General features: G+C 39.4%; 1 protein-coding gene across 3 annotated transcripts in view; it reads left to right on the top strand.

Annotated features, from left to right (window-relative positions):
* The window catches only part of pag1 (phosphoprotein membrane anchor with glycosphingolipid microdomains 1), a 106467-nt gene that overhangs the window by 71551 nt on the left and 19572 nt on the right, over window positions 1-15344 (top strand). Inside the window, exons 2-5 of one of the 3 annotated variants that reach the window (XM_052023154.1) lie at window positions 5498-5704; window positions 10381-10414; window positions 12099-12189; window positions 13623-14086. In XM_052023154.1, coding sequence (XP_051879114.1) covers window positions 5556-5704; window positions 10381-10414; window positions 12099-12189; window positions 13623-14086 — 738 coding nt within the window. In that variant the 5' untranslated portion in view covers window positions 5498-5555. Of the gene's footprint in view, window positions 1-5497; window positions 5705-10380; window positions 10415-12098; window positions 12190-13583; window positions 14087-15344 lie in introns of all 3 variants that reach the window. The other 2 variants (XM_052023152.1, XM_052023151.1) reach the window with 2 other exon arrangements.

The following is a 15344-nucleotide window of genomic DNA, read 5'->3' as shown; positions in this document are numbered from 1 at the left end:
CTTTCTCCCTGGCCTGGCCATCTGTAACAAATAAGCACAGCTCATGGCTTTCTTGGTTTCCATCAGTGCAGCTGCCTCTAATGCCATTTCCACATCAGCCAGTGCACTGTCAGCAGCATAATTCCGGCAGTGGTTTCTTTCTTTAAAACAGCATCAAAATGTGGTAAAACAGCTGCTGCACTGCTAATCAAGCTTCATTTTGGAACATTGACCTTTACAACACTTTCTGTTGTGCATTGTGTTTTTGTTTGGAACTTTGGCTTCTGAACAAAAATGACCTCAGTTTTTTTTTGTTATGGAAGGAAGAAGTGCCCAAGGAATATTTTTTTTTAACTTGTACATTTTCTTGAGTAACCAGACTGAGAAGAGTCAGTAGTGCAGGACATCTTTGAAAAGGGTAATATTTACAGTATAATTACAGAAAAGGTTGCTCAACTTGTCTAAATTTAGCATACCAGCTAGGTTCCAGTATCCCACAGCGTGGCACTGAATTTCTTAAATTATTCTGGGATTGTTATGTGGTCTATTTCATATGATGTCATTCTTTGTACAAAGAAACAGTCCTAACTTTAGCCCAGTATTTCCTTCCAGTAGTTTGAATTTGTGTTCATTTGTTCTAGACCCAAAATTTAAAGTAATATTGTAAGATTACATTTTTTACACAGCTGAACGATCATGGATATACTTTGAATTCTTTTCCCATGATAAAGTTCAAGTTTTTCCTTTCTTTGTATGGACTCCTGATGTTAGTCAGGATTCTGAGTTGGTTTTCTTGCTAAATAACACTAGGTGAAATTTATTACTTTAAACATTAGCAATGGTAAGGAAAGTCACCAGTCCTTTAAGCAAGCTCTAGTTACTAGATTACCAAGACTAGTTGAAACGAGTACCTATCATGAGAGCATGGCATTCAAAGTGACTGCAGGTTGTGTCATACTCGTGCTGGAATGGAATTGAATAATTGAGAACATATGGATACTGGAGTGGTGGAAATTTAAGATTTTAAGAGGATTTGGTGCAATACTCATCCATAATTATCATTTAATTCTCTTAATTTAGTGAATTCAGATTTCTGTGTAGCTGAAACCTCAACCGGGTTACTACTGCTTTTAAACTTAGCCAAAGCAAAATGGTCTAATTAAATTTCTATTTTCTTAATGTATTCTGTCCTTCAAATATATATAATAAACATTGATCTATGAATGTGAAAGTTGTACTCAAATGTTTATACAGTAATAACTGGCTGCCATCTAAATGACTTTCTCGTTAAAGATGCCTGCAAAGCTTCAATTAAGTGCTTTAGAGGCAAAAGGAGGGAGGAAAATAATTACCCTTTTTCTCCTCTCTCCTGAAATTTCCACAACCTGGTTGTTTGTAATTGTTTCAATTTAAGTCTGCTTTTAAAATGATTCTGGTCATCAACAAGGAACTTGAAGGATACTAAAATGTACTTGGGTAAAATCAGGGGTAGCCTCTCAAAATGAGATTAAGGACAATGAAGCATGCTCACTGTTTCAAAGTGACTGAACTTATTCACTTAAAATAAATGCATCAGGCGTGAAGTGTATAAAATGCTAGTTAAAATGGGAATAAGTCTAGAGATATAAAACTGGAACACATTCATCTTCAAAAATATTTTAAATTAAGACACATCTCAATTTCAGTAAATCAAGCTGATTGCAATGCATTAATAGCTCTTTGCAGTGAGGTTATGTGTTGGAGACAGTGAAATAAAATACTTTCATCCTGTGCCAAGGTACATTGCCTAAAACTGTTACTCAGTCGTATTCCATTGCTAATGCACATTTGTTCAACTTAGTTGTTTTTACAAAGCCTGTAATGTTGTGGTTCCATTAAAGAGGCCACAATAAGATTTGATATGGGATTTGTAATCAATGATAATGATAATCTTCAAATTCATAGCAAAATTTTGAATGGCTTTGCTGTTGTTTCCTGAAGGACATCACATTGTTAGTTTATTAAAGAGAATTGAAAAATTTACTTTTGAGTGATTTTTCTCTTTAATGGTTTAAAAATGGGTAATCCAAACAACCTCTGTATGGGAGATATATATATATGTGCGTATAATTTTAAAAAAAATGCTTTGACAAAAATTAAGGTGGGCTGCTTAGTAAGTTTGCTGCCAACACAAAATGAAGTTGTGGATAGTGAGGAAGGTTGTCAAAGGATTCAGCAGGATGTAGACCAGTTGGAAATATAGACAGAGAAATGTCAGATGGAGTTTAATATGGAGAATTGTGAGGTGTTGCTCTTTGGGAGGTCAAATGTAAAAGTGTACAGTAAATGGCAACACCCTTGGGTGCATTGATGTACAGAGGATCTTGAGCTGCAACTCCATAGCTCCCTGAAAGTGACAATACAAGTAGATTGGTAAAGAAGGCATACAGCAGATTTGCCTTCATTGGCCGGGGCACTGAATATAAATGTTAGGAATTCATGTTGAGCAACGTAAAACATAGGCCACATTTGGAGTATTGTCTGCAGTTTTGGTTGCCGCATTACCTGAAGGATGTGGAGGCTTTGGAGGAGGTGCAGTGCAGATTCACCAGGATGTTGCCTGGATTAGGGAGTATTAGCTATAAGGTAAACTAGATCAAACTTAGATTGCCTTATCTAAGGCAATCTAAAACAGACTTGTTTTTTTTCTGGAGCGATAGAGGTTGAAGGGGTGACCTGATAAAAGTATATAAAATTGAGAGGCATACATAACGTAGATAGTCTGTCTTTTCCCAGAGTGGCAATGTCAAATACTAGAACGCATAACTTTAAGATGAGATGGGGTGGGGGGGGGGGGGGAGTTTATAGGAGATTTGAGGCACTTTTTTTACGCATAGAGTTGGGTGCCTGGAACATGCTGCCAGGGGTAACAGTGAAAGCAGATACAATAACAAAGTTTAAGAGACATCTAGACAAACATGTGCACAAGCAGGCATGTGTGCAGTTTAAATTGGCATCGTGGTCAGCACAGATATTGGGCCGAAGAACCTGTTCCTGTGCTGTACTTGTTCAATGTTCATTCTAAGTCTGTTACAAATAATGCTTTAGTGTGGCTGATCCATAGTTGGAAGAGTGTTGTTTGACCCTTTTGCAAAATGTAACCTGATTGGTATCATAGGCAAATCATCACAACGTTAATTTAGTTATATTTGTCTTGTGTCAAATGCCATGTACTTGTGATTTGACATTTGAAAGGAGATGTTGCTTTCTCTATCAATGAAACGTAGTGTAATCTATGTTTATACATAGATTTTTTTTGATTTTTTTTGAAAAAAGACTTGAGTGCACTGGCCCTCAAATTAGATCTCAAGTCATCAATCAAATATAGTAGCAATATGCATTTTATCCTAAAGTGCATCATGAACTCCTTGCACGAAAAAATGCATATTCCAGAATGCATGAAATAATACAGGTTATGCCCAATAAACTATATGCTTCAGTTCTAATCATTGAACTCAATAGAATGTTATGTACTTGGCTAATGCTGGACAAAGGTTTTTCCCTTTTTATAGTGGGAGACTTGTAACTAGGAATACGGAAGTGGCAGAGGAATTAAACATTTTATCCTCCTCTTGCACATGTACTCAAAAGACCTGCCAGAAATACAGGTAAACAAAGGGTCTAGTGAGAATGGGGGGAACATTAGAGAAGTTGGTGAGGCTAAAAGCTAATGATCCCAAGGACCTGATGATTTACCTTCCAGAATTTTGAAAAAAGTGGCTTGAGAGATAATGGATGTTCTGATTATCATCTCCCTAGACATGCTAGATTCTGAAATGATTCTTGTAGAGTGGTGGGTAGCAAATGTCTTAAAACAACAAATTTCACTTCACATAAATCTGATTCTGATTTGGCTTAGGGAACCAAATGTTTAAGGAGGAAGAGAGAAAGTGAGGAAGGTTGAAAGAGTTGTTAGCACAATATTGGTAATGGAGAAAATGCTGCAGTTTATAAATGTTATATTATCAAGACTGGAAAAGAATAATAGGACTGAGCATAATCAATTTAGATTTATGAAAGGGAAATTGTTTTTGGCTAATCAATTGGATTAATTTGAGGATATTTCTGGGGAGAAACCAGTTGATGTGATGCATTTGGATTTTCAGAGGTGTTGATATGGTTGCACACCATTATAAAATGTGTGGATTAAGAGTTGGTTAACATAGAAAACAAAGTGTAGGAATAAATATATTCTTAAGTTGGAAGAATGATGAATGGGGTACATGGGTTGGTGCCTGGGTCTCCATTCACGTTCTATGTCAATGTCACCATCTAGGACATGCCCTCTTCTCATTACTACTGTCAGGGAGCGGGTACAGGAGCCTGAAGACCCACATTCAACGCTTGAGGAACAACTTCTTCCCCTCTGCCATCAGATTTCTGAATGGTCCATGAACACTACCTCATTATTCCTTTGGTTTTGCACTATTCATTTTGTAATTTTATAGTAATTTTGTGTCTTTGCACTGTACTGCAGCCACACAACAACTTTCACATAATACAAGTCAGTGATAATAAATCTGACTCTGATTTGGCTTAGGGGGCCAAATGCAATGTTTCTAAGCTTGTCGATATAAAACTAAGCAGGAGAATGAGGAGTGATGAGATGCAAAAGAGGCTTCAAGGGAATATAAGTAAGCTGAGTGAGTGGATAACAGCATGGCATAGGGAGCACAATGTGGGGAAAAACAAAAGTATTCATTGGTTTAAAAATAACATGCTGATTTTTTTCTAAATGGTTAGATTGGGAAATGTTGATATTCAAAAGTACCCAAGGGCACTTTTACACTAGTCACTGAAAATGTGTAGATGCAGCAGGCAATTAAGAAGCAGGTGGGTATATTGGCTTTCCTTCCTAGAGGATTAGAGTCCAAAAGTAAAGACGCCCTACTACAAGTGTAAACGCCCTTGGTTAGACCACACTTTGAGTATTTTGTACAATTTTGGTCTCCTTACCTTAAAAACAATTAGACTTTCTCTAGAGCATGTGCAATAAAGTTTCACCAGATTCATTCCTGGGATTGCAAATCACTTGCGAGGAGCAACTGAATAGGCAAGGCCTCCATTCTTTAGAGTTTAGAAAAATAAGAGGTGGCACCTTTGAGGGGTTGACATGGTAGATCTGGGGGGAATGTTTCCCCTGGTAAACGAGTCTAGACTTCTGGTTCAGTCTCAAAGGGTAGGCCATTTAGGGCCGAGATGAGGAGAAATTTCTTCACTTAGAGGGTGGTGAACTTTGAAATTCTCTACTCCAGTGTCCTCTGGAGGGTCAGTAATTGATCGATTAGTTGATCGAAAGATTTCTGGTCTCTAAAGGAATTGGGGGATATGGAGCTAGGACAGGAAAATGAGGTTTTGGAAATAGAAGATCAGCCATGATTTTTCTGAATAGCCTTCTGCTGCTCCTATATCTTGTGTTATTTTAATTGCATAAATAACTGACTAATCAGATTTTTTTTGTGCTTTTCATATATTGCAGGTTATAAGGAGATTTCGACACTGATGTCATTGGGTAATAGAAACCTCCGGCCTTCCTAATGGCTCCAAATTCTGCTAACATTGTTGGACCTATCCCAGAGTTACTTGACAGTGGACAATATCAAGTCATTTTCTGGAGTCTACTTGCCTTTGCTTGTGCCTTTTTGGTCATGACCGTTTTCATTTTTCTGTGCAGTAGCTGTGACGGGTAAGAAAAATGAATTTCAACAAAGAAAATAATTCGTATCATACTCTACAGAATTTTGCAGCATCCAGTTTGCAATCACTCCTCAGAACCCAATAGGCAGTTTTTCCTCTACTCAAAGTAATATTTGTGTAACTCCCTAGATGTCTCTCTCACTGAGCCAATACCTCTAGAGTGTTTTAAGGGAAGAGAACCAAAGTTTAGTTGGAGGATGTGGGAAGGGGCTGTAGTAGCAGGCATTATAATGGGACTGCTGAATGGGAAAAACAGTAAACAAAATGAGGTGTGAAATCTGATAATGCTGCAATGGACCAGAGTGAAGACCATTTTTAGCATCAAATGAGGCATGGGTAATGCTTTGAGATTGTAACATTACCAATGCTGAAAGTTGTGGGGTCTACTAGTTCCTTGATTTTTTTTTCTTTTGATCCCTTATGATTTGCCACTTAAAGAGGCTCTTTGATTCTGTTGCCCTGCTTCATTGCTGTGAGTATCTATTCTTTTTACTAAACATTGCAAGATTTAAAAGAGCACCTATGAAAAATTGTTGTGGCCAGTAGCTGTTCAGCCCATCTTTTCCCACATCCAGGCAAGGCACCAGATGCCGATTGTGCCCTTTCACTTGTACTCCAACAGGGCTCATCACCTTTGAGATGTCAATATTTCAGAGAGTGATAACAACTTATATTTTCAAGGTGCCTCTAATATCCACATTGTCCAAAGGCATTTAATAAGAATGATATGTAGATATTATGAGGGAAGGAAACGTGCTTTTTAATTAAAGGTGGAGAGAAAGGTTAGAGAGTTGGATCACTGGGGAAAAAGAAATTATGACTAAGATAGATGAAGGCACTTCAATAGCAGTAAAGCAATTAAAAATAGGCCAGAATTGAAGATGGAAGAGATCCAGAAAGCTTGAGAGTAGATTGCAGTGATTTGGGGAAAGGCTAGGGTAGTCTCCATGTAGGGACTTTGAATTGAGGTTATGGATTTTTGAAATTACATTCACAATATTAATCTAGCAGCTTAATCAAGCTATTTATTTAGCCTTTACCCACTGAACTGAGTTTTATATTTCTCTATTATTAAAAAAAACAATCTCAGTTGAAAATCAATGCTCTAATGAATACTTTTTAGTAATGTACTTGACTGGACTGTGGAAATTAAGGAATAGAGCAGTTCCAAACCTGTATCTGCTGCTCTGATTTTGAAAAAGGAGACTAGGGTAAATTCATTTTAATTATCTCCTAAGAATGCTCATTGCAGTGAGGACATCAGTGACCTAGATTTCATTGTTTATAGTGAGTTTTTTTGGAACATTATGGGCAGAAGATTAAAGAGCTTATGTAGAGAGGCTGGTCTTCTAATAATTTGCTATTAATCTCTTGGTAGTTTGTGAAATCTGCCCTGAACAATTTGAGTTTATGGATGTAGCAAGCCTATAATTCCCTCTTCTTTTTGAGATTGTCAATGCAGTCTTGCAGTAATGGCAGTCTGGTTATTATGCATCCCAGCATATGGGTAAATTTGGTATCTCACTCCTATTATTGAATGACTTGAAGGTCTGTACATCCATCTAAAATAAAGATTCATGTTAATATTAGAGTTCTTGAGTTTTTATTCAAGGTCCATTGTGTGACAAGGCATCAAGATATTTTCTTTAGCACTAAATGTGCAGGCATTAGTATTTTAAGTATATTTGGTATTTTGCATTTACTTTCTATCTGTAGAAGAAAAATGAATTGTCCAATTAATTATGCAGAAGCCAAAATCACTTATTGAATATGTATTCAGTAATCTTATGCAAAATTTATTTTCTAAAGTAGAACAAGTACAATTTCTGAATCATAGAACTTGTAAGCATACAATATACAGACAGATAAAATAACAGTAACTTCCAAAAATGCTGAATAAAGTGGAATGGTATTAAAAGTTGTGTAAACTTATCTCCAGAGTGGAGTTATCCAGAAAGGTGTTTGATAATCTATTTGCTATGATTGTGGGTGAGGTGATAAAACTAATCAATAGTGTTTGGTGCACTACAGACAATGCACGAGTTTGCCCACAATTAGCTTTCTTCAAAGGAATAAACCAAGCATGTTCCATTTAGAAAATGCACTGTATACACAAACTGCTGATAAGGACCCAATGTTCCAGAAGAAGATACAGTGCAAGAACTAGATAAGTTTGGCCCACCTTGGAGATGGAGATTATGGGGATGAGAAGAGTGTGGTTAAGAGATCAGGAATAATAAAATGGTTGGGGCGGTGGGGGTATTGCTGGGAAAGTCGATGATCCCAGTGGGTGGTGTTTCTGGGGAAATTGTGGAGGTTGCAATAGGATTTGGGCTCCTCTGATTAGTCTTGATGCTCCAGGGAACGCACAGCTGCTCTCAATGCCCCACAAGCTGTGCTATAAAGGTACTTGCATGATGAATCAGGCCTTCATTCATTTTACATAATGGATTTCCCAAGGCCCAAGAAGCCAGATTGACTAGTTAAAAATAGAAATCTTGTAAAACTGGAGCTATGGTGTCCTTAAGATTTCAACAATGAATGCACCAACTGAGAGAGGATTGCTTGCCCATCCCTCCATCCACCTTTTGAATATTTTAATTCATCACTCTAAGATCTACATTTTTAAAATCTCTTCTGAGCAATGAATTGGGTGTGAAATGTTATAAATAATACAATAAAAGGAGAAATATTTCCCCATTTCTCATAATTTTCTACTCTATTGATGAATTTGTTTGGATCGTAATGGGAACCTTAGTGCTTTGTTTTCCTTCTCTCATTGACCAACAACATGGGGGGGGGGGGAGTAGTGGAGGGGGGTTTAATTGTGTTGTCCCAACACTTGCCTGATTTAAGGTCAACTAGAGCCCAGCAGTTCAACAAACTTTTCTGGAATGTTGTCCACTGTGACCAAGCTTGAAGTTAATTAGTAATTTTGTGATCCCTATCTCATTGCAACTCTCTCAGAGAGGAAGGGAAGATGATGGTATGTTTTTATTTTCAGAAGATTTATTATCGCTACTTTACCTGTGAATATTTTTTTAATATCTGTAGAGTTACACATCTGTTAATAGATGTACAGCAAACGTATGCCTGTTTTTTGTCATATTGGGGAAAGGCTAAAAGAAAGAACGCACAAATTTAACATAAATTCTTCTCAGACAGTCCCTCAGGATCAAGGACAACTTCCACTGAGGAGTGGAAGGTGCCCATGCCTGATTTCTTTTAATGTGGAGTGCCCATTGCGCAACAGCTCCTTCACTGTCATGACAGAGGGAGGTCTTATCCAGTGGCAAGGAAGTCCAAGACAAATTGAATACTTGACTCTGGTGCATAGACCTAACACTGGCTTAAGTCTGACCACCCACTTGCCATGAACACAAATCCATGTTTACACCCTTTTCCTCAGTTCCCTTCTCTCACCACCCCTGCCCCCACACTAATCCTCTCCCTTGGTCCTGGTCCCCCACAGTCACCTACCCCTTCCCTCACCACCTTCCTGATTTGGCCCCAACCCCTTTTCCTTGCCTTGCTCACTCCCATCCACCCACTTGCCATTCTCCAATTGCCCATACCAAGTCCTGGCAGCTATTGCCACCCTATGCCCACAGCCAAGCCCAGAACCCCTGTTCTCCTCCCTCTGCCCCCCCCCCCAGAAAGCCTTGGGGCAAATTTTCATCTGCAATCCTGGTGCTGCCTGATGTCAGCAGACTCCATTGTCCTGCTCTGTCTCAGTGGATGGGGAGGGTTCATTCTGCAGGAATGGGAGCACCTCGCTTGGCCACTATTGTCATCCATCAGAAGCAATGATCCCAAGCTCAGCAAGTCTGTATACCGCACTCTTTTAAACTCCATGTGCCTGCCTTTCTCCCGAGCTCCTCTTTGGCTCCCATCCACCGCGCCCCCCCCCCCCCCCCCATGCTTTTAAGCTCCTTGTACCCTTCCTGTGATCATTTTGCACTCCATGGGTCTCTCTCCATAAGAAACATACGAAACAGAGGCAGGAATAGGGCATGTGGGTACTCTGCTGTTCAACGAGGCCATGGCTGGTCCTATACATGCAGCTGTTCAATTATTGTTGTTGTAGACTTGTTTATCTTCACCGGTAATACTTGTATAACCTTCAGGAAATATACTCACAGCAGAACCAAAAGAATAGTGCTTTACAAGGTCTGTCTTGGATATTAAGTTGGCTTTTACTGGTTCAGTTGCGAGGGTAACACTTTTACCAACCCATACCTGCAACCATTCTTAATGTTTATGTAAAAAAAAACTAACAATATTCCTTAAAAAAGCTACCCATGATTATGACACACAAATGATCTGATAATCCAGACTCCAAGTAATTCCAAATTTCCATGAAAAGGACACTTCCTCGAGATGTACTCTTGTACAATAGTGACAGATCCAAACCTTTGCACTTTCTCTTTCAAGCCATAATCCCTGTTTAGAAAGAGTATTGTTTGGGATCATGTGTATAATTGATGCATTGAGGTTGTTTATTGTGTTTATTATTGTGCTGGATCATGGGGTGTTCAAACAAGTGTTCTATCATAATGCACATTTTCCACTACTACTGGGCAAAGGAGGACAAGGTCAACTGTTATTAGAACTGTTGATTTAAGCATATTTGATGTAATAACGAATTTGTCTTTCTACTGACAGATCCCCAGAGAATGATGATAATCTAATGAGCATGGTAAGTGCTCTACAACACTTGATTTTTCTTTTAATAGAACAGTACAGCACTGGACAGGCCATTCAGCCCACGATGTTGTGCCGGTCTTTCCCCTTTTTGCCTCTGCCTCCTTCCCCTTTTTCTCCATGTCCGCAGTGTCAAATTTAATTTTCATATTCTCATTTCCTTGCAATAAAACAGTGGTCTATTAGTCATTAACTCCGTTGGATGTGCTCTATCTCTCCTTCCCCTTCCTCCTTCCCTACCACCTGAATCCCTATATGAACGTTCCCTTTGTATTTTATTGGCTTCACTCTGCCTGGTCACTGTTTGTGTCTCTTCTTTCCTCGCTTAGTCTGGACCAATTTAATGATTAAAAATTGTATCCATTTTTATTTTCTATTTTTAATTAACCCTAGTTACCATACATTGCTCTATTCTTGATGGCCATTTGTCAAAAACGTTATGCCCATCTCTGAGCCAGTTATCAGAAGCAAAAGAGTAAACCAAGTGATTAATCATCCAGAGATGCAGGGTTTCGACCCAAAATGTCGACAATTCCTTTCCTCCCCCCCCCAGATTCTGCTCAACTTGCTGAGTTCCTCCAGCAGATTGTTGATTAATCATCCAATCCATCTACTTTTGCATTTCCAACCCTCTTGCCTTTGTGTTGTAAATTTAATTTTAAAATTGTCACATGGAAAATTACATGGTTCTATATCCTGGCATTTAAACAAGCATACTGCAGTATATTTTTATTTCCAAAATGATTAAATTTCAGACACATGGTGCAGTTTTTCTTTCAGCATTAAACATGTGAAAATGGGGTTATTTTATTTTTATTCTCCATTCACATCCCCAACGGAGTAGAATCAAGTTCACCTCCAGGTTGAATTGCACAATTCCAGAAATTCAATTGGGCACTTGTGTTTGCGAATTGCTGTGTGCAGATGCCAAGTTTTCCACATTATTTGTGCACCTAATGAGACATTCTTGTGCATTGCTTTTATAGAGCACATATGTAATTACGCACTTTCAGACCAATCTTTCAGCAGCACTGTAATTTATAGGGGGCCTCCTTGAACCAGACCACTGGGAATCTGATTCAAGCAGATCCCCTTTAATTTCCTCGGGGTTCCCCCCACTGCTTGCTACACTAAACCACTGGTAAACCTTCCTAATCCTGATTCTCTGGTGTGTCATTCCCCCTCACTGCCATTCAAGATCCAGGCCTCTATCCAATGATTTGAACCCTGAACTCTCTTGCAAAACTGCACATTTGGCCCTATGAACGTTTAGTAATATCCCCTGCTTTGGGCCCCTGATGTGACACTGCTTTTTAATAATGGGTTCATGACCAACATAGTTGCTGGCCTCTGTGCAATGCCAGATTTATGTGACCTTGTGGCCCGTGATGAATTTCAAGACCTACGTCCTTTTTAGTGAATGTAAATTTGTAAAATTTGATTTGCTGAGCTCCACAAAGCAATATGATTCCATTTAAATCACCCAAACCTGCTCAAGAAGATATAAACTATCTGGAGGTCAACCAGGCATATTTCTGCAGTATAAGATGTATTTTTCTTAAGGCAGCTTGACCACACAAGTGTTAAATCTTCCAAAGGAAAGTGGCGGAGTAAATTTCTTATTGTAATCATTTTCTTGAAAATTCGGTAGTGACACCGATTATGCAAATGTTTTGCAGCCTTCAGAGAAAGAGACCAACAGTTATCCATTGAGCTCTAGAAATGAGCTGCCAGCAAATGGTCACACCGAGAGCCTTACAAATGGAGATGGTAAGGCAGCAACTGGCATGTACAATCTGAAGTAACATTATCATTATTTAGCAGAAGAAAGTGTAGAACTGTTGCACATGGACATATTAAATAACATTTTGTTTTCTTATGGTTTGTAGTGGGGAGATTTTTTAACAATTTTAAGATGATAAATGCTCCATTTCTAGACATCATCAAAAAGTCATCCTTTTAATCAATATTGATTATTTTATCATTGCAAATCAAGGCATTGCATTTAGAACATAGAACATAGAATAATTACAGCACAATTCAGGCCCTTCGGCCCACAAAGCTGTGCCGAACATGTCTCTACCCTAGAAATTACTAGACTTACCCATAGCCCTCTATCTTACTCAGCTCCATATAACGATCTAACAGTCTCTTGAAAAGACCCTATCATATCAGCCTCCACCACCATTTCCACCAGCCCATTCCACGCACTCACCACTCTCTGAGTAAAAAACTTACCCCTGACATCTCCTCTATATCTACTCCCCAGCACCTTAAACCTATGTCCTCTTGTGGCCACCAATTCAGCCCTGGGGAAAAGCCTCTGAGTATCTACCCCATCAATACCTCTCATCATCTTATACACCTCTATCAGGACTCCCTCATCCTCCAACTCTACAAGGAGAAAAGGCCGAGTTCCCTCAACCTGCTTTCATAAGGCATGCTCCGCATTCCAGGCAGCATCCTTGTAAATCTCCTCTGCACCCTCTCTATGGCTTCCACATCTTTCCTGTAGTGAGGCGACCAGAACTGAGCACAGTACTCCAAGTGGGGTCTGACCAGGGACCTATATAGCTGCAACAATACCTCTCGGCTCCTAAATTCAATTCCCCGATTGATGAAGGACAATACACCATATGCCTTCTTAACCACAGAGTCAACCTGCGCCACCGCTTTGAGCGTCCTATGGACTCGGACCCCAAGATCCCTCTGATCCTCCACGCTGCCAAGAGTCCTACCATTAAGACCATATTCCGCCAACATATTTGACCTACCAAAATGAACCACTTCACACTTATCTGGGTTGAACTGCATCTGCCACTTCTCAGCCCAACTCTGCATCCTATCTATATCCCTCTGTAACCTCTGACAGCCCTCCAAGCTATCCACAACACCCCCAACCTTGGTGTCATCCGCAAACTTACTAACCCACCCCTCCACTTCCTCATCCAAGTCATTTATAAAAATCACAAATAGTAAGGGTCCCAATACAGATCCCTGAGGTACACCACTGGTCATAAGGTTATTTATTGACTGTTTATTCTCATCAATGTGGTCAATTTTGGTTGTCAGATCTTGATTGCATTTGGGTGGGGGAAAAAATCAACTCTTAATGACATTGCTTTTTAAAATGGAAATGTTGCTATGCAATTTCACTTTGGTAGTCCTTTCAGATCAGAGTACAATTGTTAATTCTTCTGAAGATGCATTGCTTCCGATTGAACCAAACCAACAAGATGCACAGTGTAAATCTTCAAAATGTCCTCAGAGTAGAGAACTGCCTCAAATACCTGGCAATGATTCAATGCCAACTACAGAATCTACAGAAGTGAATGAAGCCAAGACATTGCGTGGAGTGTGTAACACCTATGAAGTGTTAAAGGACAGCTCTTTGCAGGACATAATCATTGAAGACTCTCTCTATGAAACTGTGAAAGAACTAAAAGAGGAATCTGGCAGTGTGGTCAATGAAATTTATGGTCAGGCAGAAAATACAGATTTGAATATCATGGTACAAGATCAAAATCACAACAATGCTGGTGGTACTGCAGCATATGCAACGGTAAGCAAGGTGAAAATGAATCGCAGTATCTCAACAGAGCAGATATTGATTACTGAAGATGATCCTCCACCAATTCCGATAAAGCAGCTGGATGAAAATGCAGAGGTGAGCCATTTTGCTTATTGTTTGTAATTCATTGAAACCTCTTCCTTATTTCAGAAACTACCAGCATTCTGTCAGAGGGATCTTGCAAACTGTCTCCTGCTCTTAATATGATGTGGAATTACCATTGGTTTTATTGCTATTTGCTCCTTTGAATTCAGTGCTCCCGGCTAGCTTCAGTGCACGCATCAGTTTCCTTCTGAGTCTGCACACTCTGCCACTGGTGGATCTTTTGCTGTGGCCCTGAACTTGCCACTGAAGTCCAGGAGTGATTTAATAAGGTATTGAAGTAAATGGGGTGAGATATTCTTAATTTGTGGCCGTCTGCTTTATAGCAACCGTGGTTAGCACATCTGGAAATGAATGGGGTCGTCAACCTGCATGGAAAAATAAGTGCAGATGAGTGGTTTGGTTTTTTTTAAACCTTCATTAAAACATTAAAATCATTTACACAAATTGAATGTGTTTTTTAATATTTATTTTACTTTTTTTCCATTATTTAAGTCTATTTCAACTGTTTCCAAACATCTCGATGCAGTGTCAGAAGGCTGTCAGGGTGGTCTAGTAATGCAGTCTGATTTTCACGCTGGTTGAAGCCCGGTTGTTACTTGTGGACCATTCTGCTTTGTGGGATAGCAGCAGCGGCAAGGCTTTGCTCATTGAGAGCCATGTGAATGTGAGGATCCCAAGGGTGGCAAGCATAAGGCGTGGGCTGGGTTGAGCATGCAATTGAATTGATGTTGTCAACCATTGTAGCAGCAAGCACATTACATCAGTATATGCCAGGTTTGGCTGTCTGCATATTGGTGGGCTGCTTAAAGCCACAAGGTCTCATTGCTGTAGGCAGTTGCAACTTAAGGTCAATTAGAACCCATTATCCTTGTGCACAGCCTAGGATTATTTGGATGGAATTTTCTGCTGCTGGAAAAGTTTCTCTAGATTGATAGTTGCTTAAAACTTGATGGCAGGAAAGAATTGTGTGCATGAAATTTGTTTTTCTGAAACTGAAATTAAGTGTCACACTTCGTCATAAGTCTTGGTGTTAAGTGTTCCAAAATGTTATAAATTCACTGAGTTCTTGTGGGGTTGACTGAAGAACTGGACTATGCATTATGAAGCTGAGTTCATTGGCAAGGAAAGCCAATCAAACAGGTGATGCCAAACTCCCTAGGTGTTGCTGTGGCTGCATCTGTGCAGGTGACTGGTAAGTGTCCTGGCATATTTGAGAGCTACTGTAGGGAGAGATTATGGTTACTGGCAC

The sequence above is a fragment of the Pristis pectinata genome, chromosome 9 (assembly GCF_009764475.1).
Source record: "Pristis pectinata isolate sPriPec2 chromosome 9, sPriPec2.1.pri, whole genome shotgun sequence".
In the NCBI taxonomy this organism is placed as follows: Eukaryota; Metazoa; Chordata; class Chondrichthyes; order Rhinopristiformes; family Pristidae; genus Pristis; species Pristis pectinata.
Note: the sequence above shows the minus strand (reverse complement) of the source record. Positions and strands in the feature narration are given on the sequence as shown.